The following is an 11,882-nucleotide window of genomic DNA, read 5'->3' as shown; positions in this document are numbered from 1 at the left end:
CAGAGGCAGCATGACTTCACAGCGCCACCATCAGGCTCTGGCACCTGAAAGGATTTTCCTCCTCCATACTGAGACACCTCTCCTGATTGCATAACAATATGGAGCCAGTGGCCACTCCATCAAGAGTGCTGGGCCATAAACAAAAACAGCATGGCGCATAAACGCCTGCCAATCTCAGCTAAAGCCGCACAGTCAACCGTGTGCTTGCACAATTCATTTGGTGACTAAAATGAGCGGAACATGTTATTTCATTAAATCTAACGATTGCCGTTTTTCAAGTGACAAGTCAGAAATTGATTGTTTTCACTTTTTGAAATATGTGGAATGTAGTTTTTTGCGATTTTGGAGCACCCTACAGTTTGGTGAGTGGAATTCATTGTCGTAAATATATCGCTGTCATCATACATGACTTTGTGCATGTCCTTTTTCCACAGAATTTCATTCCCACTCACCATTACATGCTTCCAGAACAGATGTTTGAGGAGTGTGGAAAAGAAACAGAACCCACTCACCTTATTATTAGCTAATGTACCATCAGAATGATTTTGAAACTGACTTCAAGGTTAAAAACTTAAATACAGTTGCTTTAAAGTCTGCAAATAGAGGAAATGGTGTACACTTTTATTATGCAGCAACTTATAGGGATAGTACACCTCAAAGTGAAAACTCTTATCTTTTACTTACCTTCACGTCATTCAAAACCTGTATGAATTTATTTTGTAGAACACAAAAGATATTTTTAAAGAAGTAATTACACGTTTTCAGTTTCAAATGACTTCCTTTGTATGGACAATACATACAATGGATGTTTTCTTACATTTTTCAAACATGCAAAATATCTATTTCATGCTCCACATAAGAAAATCATATAGTTTTAGAGCAACACGAAGGCATTGAATCCTATTTCTGCCAAAGAATAAAAAAAAGGTAATTGCGACTTATATATATATATATATATATATATATATATCTGCCCTGCTGATTGATTGGAACACAAAGGAAATTGTATTCCCATCAATAACCCTGACATTCTTTAAACCTGTGGCCTGGGCCATATGCAAGCGTTGCTTGAGTTTCTTTGAGGCACTAATATGTACCACCGACATTTGGTAAGGCACATTTCACTTTAATTTTATTCATATCTCGAGGCTCGTAATCAGGGAAAGATTGTACACCTCACAATAAATATTCAATAAACACGTACCACTGGACACACATTACACACCCTCATGACAGGATTGTTAACGCCTCTTCACCACAGCCTACACTGTATTTGAGAGACTATTATAAAACTGATTACTTCTAATGGTTACACAAATGGAAGGAAGGTTTTCAGACCTGATCTAAAGACCAGAGTGGGAGACCACTAAGAAAGATGGGATTTTCCAATCTCATTTGCTGTAGAGCTGCATAGAGGAGGGGCTGTTTCATGGCTCTCAGTTCACCCTCTAGTGGCTCTGAGCTGTTAGAAAAACACATTAGCATTTTAACTGGCTAGTCATCCAATACATGAACATGCATTCAGAGCCCGCATTTATAAATTTCATAACAAGAACGTGAATCATGTACATATCATGTAGGCTGAATTGTGTGGGATATGTCATGACTTACTAGAGAAAAATCTAATAAAACACTACATTTCTGCTAGGAGATTCTGGTGATCTTCTGTAATTAATATTAAAGTGGTTGATATTATAAAAGTGAATATGAAAGAAAAATAAATAAATGTTATGCTTGCTTACTCTGTCTGGGTTAAAATGATGTTTTAAAGTGAGAGCAGTGAAACACTGCCATCCGGTGTTGTAACATTGTGAATGTGAATTGCAGTTCGTTTAACAGCTCAGGAATTACTATTTTAAACCGAGTCCTCATAGCGCTTTTGGTTCTCTAGTCAAGTACACAACCATTCAGAAAGCTGCAAGATTGGTAAGAAGTCTCTTTTGCTCACCAAGGCTGCATTTGTTTGATCAAAAATAGTTAAAACAGCAATATTGTGAAATATTACAATTTAAAATATCTTCTCTATTTGAATATATTTTGAAATGCAATTGATTCCTGTGATAGTAAAACTGAATTTTCAGCAGCCAATACTTCAGTCTTCAGTGTCACATGATCCTTCAGAAATCATTTTAATATGCTCATTTGCTGCTCAAGAAACATTTCTTATTATCATGGTTGAAATTTTTTTTTTTTTTGGAAACTGATATATTTTTCTGCATTCTCTGTTAAATAGAATGTTCAAAAGAACAGCATTCTTTTGAAAATAATTTGAAAGTCTTTACTGATCAGTTGATCAATTAATTTCTTTAAAAAAAATCTTACTAACTCTTTAATGTCTTTTAGTTAATGGACATTAAAGGTGTAAAAACCCACATGTTGTTACCTGAAATATTACTGCAGGACTTCAAATTAGTAACAATTTTTATTTTTCTATCTTGGAGAAGATTAATCACAAATATAATCAAAATGTGAATTTTATTTCAGATTTTAAAGCTGTATTGATGAGTATCGAATGTGTTAGAAACAAAGAGGCACAAAGACATAAAGAACACACGTCACATAATAACAAAAATAAAAGCTGATATCGCGCCACAGTCAGCCAAACCACAGATTTGGGAAAAAACTGAAAAAAACAATTTTGAAAAAAAAAATGGTTACATCACATTACGGTATTTTTATAAACTGTCTCTTCTCATCATTACAAAATACAAAAGCACAACCATCCCACGCTTTACTCATTCAATATTGACTACATTTTAGCCAATAGGATTTCACTGTAACTCAACCAATGCATCAGCCCCTTTGGTTAACATGATCATGGTTATTCATTTGAAAACAAAACTGCAAATGATTTTTTTTTTTTCATGAATTTTCATAAGGCTGCTTGGTTTTTATTCATTTGTGCTTCTGTCGACAGTATAGGCAATTTGTTTAGAATAAAGGTCTGCTTTCTTTACATTGCAGTAACTTGTAGGGAATGATTATGTAAATACACCCAAGTATTAACATCAAGTCCTTAAATAAATGTAAACATATACATCTTTTGAGGTCAGAATATTGACCCGCTTCACTTAAAACCATTACTGTAGCATTGTTCTGATATTTTTTGGAGTGGACTCATCATTCAGGTGTTTTGTGGTGAACCTTTGGAGGAAAATAAAAAAGATTATATGATTTATGAAACTACACAAGCTGTAGCATCTTTTTTTGTTTAAGAACAGGAAAGAAAACTTACTTGAGGGCATTAAGGAGACCTTCAACATTATCCGCGGGCTGATCTTTTAAGACTTTAATGCATCCTTTCATCTAAAGAAAATGTGTATATCACATTATGGGGAAAAAAATAATTTTAAACTCATTCAAAAAAGTTTTGGTTGATTGAGAAAATGAGAATGTAGCCTTACATCGATTTTTGAGGATTTGTTGAAGGCACCGTTTGGATGCACATGATCGTAGAGGATAATAACCCCCACCATCACCCTCATACAAAACAGAAGTGTGTCTTCACTGTTGAATCGACTTGTGTATTCTCTGTTAACAGAGGAAAAATATGCCACAATGATACACTTCAATACAGGCACTCCACAGTTAATGATTAGTCGATACAAAAAGCATACTTGACTGTTAAACAATTAGTGTACAAATGTCTCCAGAAAGTCAAAACCATTATAAAAGTTCAGTTAGTTTAGCCCCCATGAGGAAGGCCCATGTCCCATAGGAAACCGTTATTATGCAAAGACTCACACTAGTGGTTTCCTTCAGCGGACAGATTGATGTTATCAGCAAGTTATTATTGTAAATAAGAATGCCCAAATAGCAATGTCTAGCCATTAAAAATATTTGAGCATTTTAAAATCAAACTACAACATTTCAGAATAGATTTCCCATGATTGTTTTGAAGGCATATATGAAGTGATATACTGATTAAAGCAGCAATAGGAAACAGCCCGAGTACTTACGGTGTCTCTAGCATGACCTTGCATACACTTGCCATAGTGCTCAGGCAGTCTGTGGTGTTCTCAAGAGGTAATGTCTTATTCTACAGAGAAAGAATTAAAGGAATAAATCACTCGGAAATTGTAATGCACGTAGCCTATTGATTATCACGCACTAGCATTCAAAAGTTTGGGACTGGTAAGATTTTTTTTTGAAGAGGTTTTTGAAAGGATACAGTAAGATACAGTACAACAATATTATTGTGAAATATTTAAAATAACAGTTTCCCCCTAGTCTTTGTCACTTCTGATCATTAATTTAGTGCATCTGTGCTGAATTAAAGTATTAAATTCTTTCCAATTACTGTCCCCAACCTTTTGACCATTAGTGTTCTCCAGTATTTCTGATGGGAATTAAAGTGCTAAAATTACGACTGTAGAAACGAGCAGTACCTCTGTCACAAAGTTTGTCGTTGCTGTGCTCAGGGTCTTCAGCATTGGAGTGGCTTCAGCATAGAACAGAGACATTCTATTTGCCATTTCATTATTGACCTCATTTTCAATATCAAGCTTGATAGAGAAAAACACACATACCCACACATGAATATATAGAAATGAACACAGCAGTGTGTACAATATTCTTTTATCTCAGGTTCCTGCACTTACATTCATGTTGTTTAATCTGTTTCGACTGATTGTTCTTCTGTAGTAGCTGAAGTCATTCTGGATAGCTGGAATCCTCATCTAAATAAATGTTAAATAAATTTTAAAAGGCGCAGCACAGCGGCAATCAATACATTTCCTCTTATTTTTTAAATTCCCCTAATATGAAAATTGGTGCGTGACAAAATCAGTGAAGCAGCTGGCACCTTCAGCTCATCAAAGCGGAGAGTGAAATGCAGGATTTCAGCAAACTGTTTAGCGAGGGCCTGCTCCCTCTCCAGGTGCTGAGTGGGAGTGTACGGTGGACACGTCAGAGACTCCAAAAGGCTCTGCAGTGCTTCCTCTACATGGAAGAGAAGAATAAATCAGATGCAGAGCTTACATTATGTTTTTACTGATTAAGGAGAAAATGTGTGGACATAGGTAATTATATATGAATAGTGTACCTAGTTTCAATGAAAAAGCATAGAACTTCTTTAGGCGGATGACAAGGGGACACACAGAGTTCCACGCCCTCTCCTGAAGGAGCATGTCATTAGGATTCTGTATTGCCTAAAATGTCAAACAAGTCACATGATTTAATCTGGCATGAGAAATATAATCCACAAAATGCCATTAAATGCAACTGATTGACCCATAAGTCTTAATCAGATAACTATTAATCAGACGTACATCTCGTATTTCCTGGCCCGCCCCCTTGTAGGCTTGCAGGCCGGACAGGATGCTCTCTGACTCCTGGAGAACAGCATTCACCTGGTTCCACACCTCTCTCTCACAGTCTGTCGGTTGTGCATCTGACACAAATAAACTACATTACGCACTGCCAAGCACTAGTTATTACATGCAATACATTTCACAGCATTAGATATAATATCAAACCAGGTGTCAACTGCAAACCAGAGAACAGAGCTATAGAGCTCAGATCTTCACTTCCATTTTTCCAAATTTCCGACAACTGAAGTTTTAGTAGTGAAGTAAAATGCATGTATGAAGTCATTATTTTATTTGGTTAGTCTCCAGTTCAACACCCAACCACCACCAAATTTGACAACTAGAAAGTGGCCAAACATGTCAATTTTGATCAGCGCATCAATTGCTTTTGATTTTAAAACCACATGAACTTCTGATGAAATGTTTTGCTTCAAATGTGAGCAATGTTATTTTTCTTCAAAATAAATACCACTTGATTTGATATTTTGTCATCTCATCTAACGTAATGTAATGACATTCATACATTAAATTGAAGCTTAAGCGCCCAAATATTTTTAGGAGCAATGTATAATCACAACAAACAAATGGTGATATTTTCATATGAAAAATCATTTTCTTTCTTTAAACCAGAGGTTCCCCGATATTTCAACATTTCATAGAGATGCTCAGCAAAGCAAATACTCAGGAAATGTTGAACATTTTGGGTAAAGCTCTCTTAAAATTTTCTAGACAGAAAAACAAAATCCAATGTTTAGTGTAATATAACAGGTTTTGAGTGTAAGGTCACACAGGATTTCAAAGTTCACCGAATAAGTACAGACGTAAAGGATCAAAAGAGCTGAGATTTCAGAATGAGACAAACAGAGATTAGAAAAACATCACAGAACAAGCAGAAGCTGAAAAGAGTAAGGAGATCATTTTCAGAGAATGTCTCATGCTACATAGACATACATAGCCATATTGGATATGTGGTTAGTTACAAATACTGATTGTCAAGTCATGCACATTTGCCAACAACAAATCAGATTGAGTTTTCTCTTTTTCTTTACTTAGATTTTCAAGAAAATATTTAAATATCTATGTATTTGCAATTTGAGTTCATAGAATTAAAGATGGTGTAAAAAAGATAAAATATCCTTACTATTTGCCAGATCAAACCCATTTGTACAAAGCATTTGCATATGCAAAAGCATTGTGTAAACTCTGTTTTGCTGTTGTGTTGTGACGAGTAGATTTGCAAGGACAATTTTGACAATGGTACTTGCAAAATGTTAGTAGCTGGAAAAAGTGACAGACACCAGGCCAGGCAAAAGCTCTGCTCACTTTCAAAGTCAAGGAAAAAGTTTGGCCCCTGATCAAGCTCTGTGCAAGTGAGCACTTTTAACAGATTCCCCATTTGGTTTCTGAAACAGAAAAGCAAGAAGAGAAAGAGAGGAAAAAGGTAGAAAGACAGAAAAGAGAAAGGTGTTGAACGTCAAAGACAATAAAATCACAGGATGTCACACTGAGCGTTAAAGAGTGATTCTACAAAGTCTCATGCTCCTAAACACAGAATTCCCTCAACTTCTCATGGTGAACGTGGAAATCATTCCAAATTGAATCTGAACCGTTTTTGCTTTTCCTTTTTACTTGAAGAAATCAGCTATTTTTTTCTAGTTACACACTTTAGACAAAGAGTCAGCTCTGGACATCAGGAAGCATAAACTTTCACCACAAGAAAGCAACGAGGGAAAGCTGTCTTATAAGAGCTTTGAGACTGTCAGTCCAGCTCCTCCTGCCACTGCTGGGGAAAAAACAGCTGGTTATAGAGTCTCGCCAACCCCAGACTCCACCTCTTCTCAAAACTTACTTTCAAAGTCCAGGAAAAAATGTGGATAGTTCTCTATTTCCCTTGTAAGGACTTTTAGAAGATTACCCATTCCAGCGAAACCTAATCAAGATATAACGATAAAAAACAATTGCATGAAATAAAACTCAGAAACCTAAAATCACCAATAAAGTGACTTCATTACAAGTCAAAGCAAAAATGATGAGAGCTGCAATTAGAACTGTAATATACTACTTGTTTAACATTGATGTTCTAGACAATCTAATCAATCTAAATTTGCACATAACTAGCAGATAAAAAGAATATGCTGGTACTCCGAAATACTCTGAAAACAACACATAGCACACAGGAGATACTGGTTTTCTTCTTTGTAGGTCAGTTTCACTTAGCCCTTCTCATATGTACTCACAGCCAGAGAATAAAAATTGTTGAAATGCTCTGATATGCTGATATGTTATTTCAAATGAGATTATAACAGCTGTTTTAAAACACTTTACAGAGTATAGTTACTGATGTGTTTATTTAACCAACCGGCTATGCTAAATAATCATTAAAAGTTATGACTGCACATTCTTAAACACATTATTATTTTTAATATGCCGACAATGCTTTTTCCGGTGTAAGTTCATAAACCGCTATAGCATAAACTGATAAACACAACTACATTTTTGTTCATTACCTCGATTTTGTCTAGCATGTAAACACCTGTGTAATATATGAGAGGAAGCACATCTAACCACAGCAAATGTTTTACGGTAGGGGAGGAGGAAATATATTGCAAGTTCCGACTCTTTCTTGACCCAAGAAATTGAATAAAAAATGTGTTCTCATCTCATGCAGCCATAGGACAAGTGGTACAGTCTTAGGAAATTCAAATATGAGAAAATGAGTCTGTGCAAATCTCCCTTGACATTTTGGAATACTCTTTTTAATGGTTTATTTACCAGTATGCATTTATTTAACTTAACATAACATAACAAATGGAATACTCAAAAGAGTAGAATACATGGATTTTGATGTAATCACAACCAGGAAATAAGCAGATTTTTAATAAAGTCTTGCAAATGCAGTTTACTTGCATTGTCGGGTTACTGATTTGCATGTAAATTGGTAAAACGGGTTATTTTATTCATCTGATTTTTGGTAGTTATCAGTGTATATAAATGTGTACATGTCAATGTGCCCACTGGCAGATAGGCTAAAGAGGAGAGATTATTTTATTTTGTTAAAAATAATAATGTGCATGCATACATTATTAATAATAAACTGCATATTCCACACAAAAATTGTCAAATTTTTATTTCATGGTGACTTTAAAATGCATGCAGTGCATGTGACTCTTCACTGCTCCAGCAGAGGGAGCAAGTGCACACTATAATAATAGCATCATTATCATCTGGCATTAGCATGGTAACAATTTTTGGCACTTTCATGAATCTCAGCTAGAATGTTTATATTTAATTGGTGGTTGAGTGTGTAGCACATTTAACAAGTCACCAAAAAAAAAAAAAAAAAAAATGCAAACAGAATAAAAACCGACCAAGTTTACAGCAAGTCAGTATGATCCTCCAGATGCTCTAATGTGCAAGAGGATGTGAAGACAATACCGTTTCTGCTGTATGTGGTTAACCGCCACACATGAGTGCAGGCGATTCAAACGAGCTTCCTGTCAAACATAAAGTGCTCCAACCATCGGAACAACTGCACTTGCAAAAGCATGAGAAACTGTCACTCTGGTGGCTGTGAAACAAAGCGGGCACAGAACATTCAGCCCATTTCTAAGCCGTGTCTGTGTGAGCGTGCATGTGTGTGTCCTTCACTATGAACTCTATTCATTATACAGAGTGAATCATCACAGCACGACATGCACAAATCCAGCACACTGCCCACATACTACATATAAAAACCCATTACAAATGCATCTCAAAACACATGCGCACACATAGGCCTTGACCTGCATTGGTAATGGGGTGACCTTATGGTGTAAAAATGCTGGAGGGGCCTTGGCAGTGTGTTTGTGCAGTGTAATGTTCCTTGACAAACCCTTCACAAGTGCTCTTACACGCTTTAGAGAGCTAGTATGAAAAAAGGTGTAGTGTGATGAGGGGCGCGAGTGGATGTTTTAAAATGGAGTAACCAGGAAAGTTGGTGAGGGAGTGTCACACAAAACAACTTCCTGTTTAAAGAAACTAGAGTAAGACCAAACAGACTAATTTTAATAATGCTATTAGTACTAGCTGCATGTGTTTTATGGTGGAGCCCATTGATATCCATTGTATGGACAAAACATTTTTCAAAAGGTTTTATGTTCTGCAAAACAGAAGAATTGATATAGGTTTGGAATAACAAGCTGACCGAACGTTTATATTTGGGTGAACTATCCCTTTAAGTTCAGCCCTGCACTGGATGTACATACATTACCCTTAAGACCCCCATGGCTACTGGAATTAGATCAAATCAAAAGCTTCTGTGCTTCGCAATTAAACCATGTATGCTGCAATTAGAGGCCATGCGAGCCAAACAATAATCCACTTTATCCATGGCTGAAAAGACCTCTGTTAGCCTCTGCCTGCTGAGCAGCTCATAAACAGAGCAGTAAATGAACTTTTGCATCTCGGCTGGGCTTAAACAGAGATTGTTCTTGCTCAGGTCTTGCATACAGCCGCAATATTTACAACTTCACAAATTACTGGTTTATTCACTTCCTAATGGGGTTCCCACAGTGACCGTGTTTGTGTTTATCAAATCCTCATGTTACGAGAGGCACCGGCCTACACTACAACACTTCCTGCTTTGTGGAGGCTGAACACCACAGCTCTCATTCAGAGTTTACAGCAGTTGTGTTTATTGTATGATGTCTGGCTGTGTTTCTAAGCTCATTTGCTTACACAAAAAGGAAATGCTACATACTGTGGCAAGAGGAGCAGAGTTAATTGAACCTATGCTGACACTGCAAACAAGCCTATTCAAAATGAGTGATGTAACTATAAATCTGATATTGCCATAATCAACAGGATGCCTCAGTGTTACCTTTTCTGGAGGAGAACGTATGCTTCCTTTTAGATCATCCACTTCTTCTTGATTCTGAAAAATAGAAGACAGATCAGCAAATCAGTCAAGTTGTGTTTAATGAGAAAATCAAACCAATCGAATGGCATAAAATATGAACAGTAATTCAAAATGCAAACTGTTTATGACACTGCAAGTGAGCTGTGCCAAAGATCATTCTCATTATGTAGGTGTTTAAACTGGGATCTAGTATTGCTGTGCCACTTCTTTTGCAACGTTATGTAGCAGAGCAGGAATAAATACAGTTATGCTTTTAAAGCTACACTACAGTTCTACAGTCAAATTTAACACACTATAAATACATACAGGGCATAATACATGCATATATTATCTCCATATTGTGAAGTGGTTAGTGTCTTTTTTTATTATGAAAAACACTTAAATATATCATATCAAATACATTACAAAAAAATTATATATTATAAAATTTCATATTGTTTAATATATGAAAAGAATAACAGAAAACAAAAACATCTATTTTCTGTATGCCTGAATTTTTTTTAAATGTAATGCACTTTAAAAGGTATAATTAAAGTAGATATATAATTTTATTTAAAATAATAATAATAAATAATTTAATTGTTCACCTTTTATACTCAAGATTATATTTATAAATATAATCTTGCTTACAATAATCTTGCTTACATTATTTATCCCTGCCATTTTAATACAAATACATATGACGACAACAACTGGCTATACTTAACCACCTGTTAAAGTAACCAATTTTGTGAATAAATTGTAAAAAAAAAAAAAAAAGGGAAAAAAAAGCCAATAACAACATAAAGAGCATGACTGTATCAGTTTTGATGTCACTTCAACAAAAATTGCAATGTGAGCTATATACTTTCAAAAATAGGTTTTGAATAATATCTTGTTTGTCTTTATGCCACTACTTTACCCCATATATTTATATTATATTAATATATATTAGTGGTGGGCCGTTATCGGCGTTAACGTGCTGCGTTAACGTGAGACTCTTATCGGGCGATAAAAAAAATATCGGCGTTAATCTATTCTCAAAGTTGGGCTGGGAGCTGGATCTATACTACGCAAGCTATGATGACTTTCACCTTGATATTTTAGCGCGGATGTATACCGCGAGCAGTCTTCGAACCTGTGTGTATGCGTGCTAACATGGATGCAGCTATGAAGCCGGGTTTGCTTCAGGAAAATTTATTTTAAGAAGCTTCCCAATGGAAATCGGCAAGTCATTTCTGTCTCTACGTTACATGGTCTCTGTATCGCGCACAGCGGAGTTCCGCCCGGTTCGCACACACACACACACACACACACACACACACACACACACACACACACACACACACACACACACACACACAAGCGTGGCGCACACACACAAGTGAGCACACTCCCACTCCTATTAGTAAATATTAAGCCGCAAAATGTCTATCTAAATATGACTTCTGTGTGTCTCTGTGTTAATGTATGGCGCAGACGCATGGGTTTGTTTACTACTCATACAGAAGGCCGCGTGACGCTTGCGGCGATATTAACGTCTGTCGTCTCACTAAATGAGGACATAAATACATGAACAACATCTCCAGAACTGCTCTGAGAGTCACTTCATGAGCATTCGAGCGTTTCATTTGAGAAAAACTATCCTCACGGCAACCCGTCAAAATAAAAGTTCGGTTTCACTTGAAGACATTGGG

The 11,882-nt window shown here is 36.1% G+C and overlaps 1 protein-coding gene across 5 annotated transcripts in view; it reads right to left on the bottom strand.

Moving 5' to 3' along the window:
• Positions 1 to 2,456: 2,456 nt before the first annotated feature.
• fam49a (family with sequence similarity 49 member A) overlaps positions 2,457 to 11,882 on the bottom strand; it is a 31,519-nt gene continuing 22,093 nt past the window's right edge. For 2 of the 5 annotated variants that reach the window (XM_058755596.1, XM_058755597.1), the window contains exons 2-12: positions 10,168 to 10,221; positions 6,633 to 6,712; positions 5,271 to 5,392; positions 5,045 to 5,150; positions 4,805 to 4,941; positions 4,602 to 4,679; positions 4,389 to 4,505; positions 3,960 to 4,039; positions 3,405 to 3,531; positions 3,236 to 3,306; positions 2,457 to 3,144 (exon numbers count right to left, since the gene is read on the bottom strand). In XM_058755596.1, coding sequence (XP_058611579.1) covers positions 3,081 to 3,144; positions 3,236 to 3,306; positions 3,405 to 3,531; positions 3,960 to 4,039; positions 4,389 to 4,505; positions 4,602 to 4,679; positions 4,805 to 4,941; positions 5,045 to 5,150; positions 5,271 to 5,392; positions 6,633 to 6,705 — 975 coding nt within the window. In that variant the 5' untranslated portion in view covers positions 6,706 to 6,712; positions 10,168 to 10,221 and the 3' untranslated portion in view covers positions 2,457 to 3,080. Of the gene's footprint in view, positions 3,145 to 3,231; positions 3,307 to 3,404; positions 3,532 to 3,959; positions 4,040 to 4,388; positions 4,506 to 4,601; positions 4,680 to 4,804; positions 4,942 to 5,044; positions 5,151 to 5,270; positions 5,393 to 6,632; positions 6,713 to 7,158; positions 7,240 to 10,167; positions 10,222 to 11,882 lie in introns of those variants that run through there. The other 3 variants (XM_058755598.1, XM_058755599.1, XM_058755600.1) reach the window with 2 other exon arrangements.

Source organism: Onychostoma macrolepis, chromosome 20 (assembly GCF_012432095.1).
Source record: "Onychostoma macrolepis isolate SWU-2019 chromosome 20, ASM1243209v1, whole genome shotgun sequence".
In the NCBI taxonomy this organism is placed as follows: Eukaryota; Metazoa; Chordata; class Actinopteri; order Cypriniformes; family Cyprinidae; genus Onychostoma; species Onychostoma macrolepis.
This window is presented reverse-complemented; position numbering and strand designations above follow the sequence as displayed.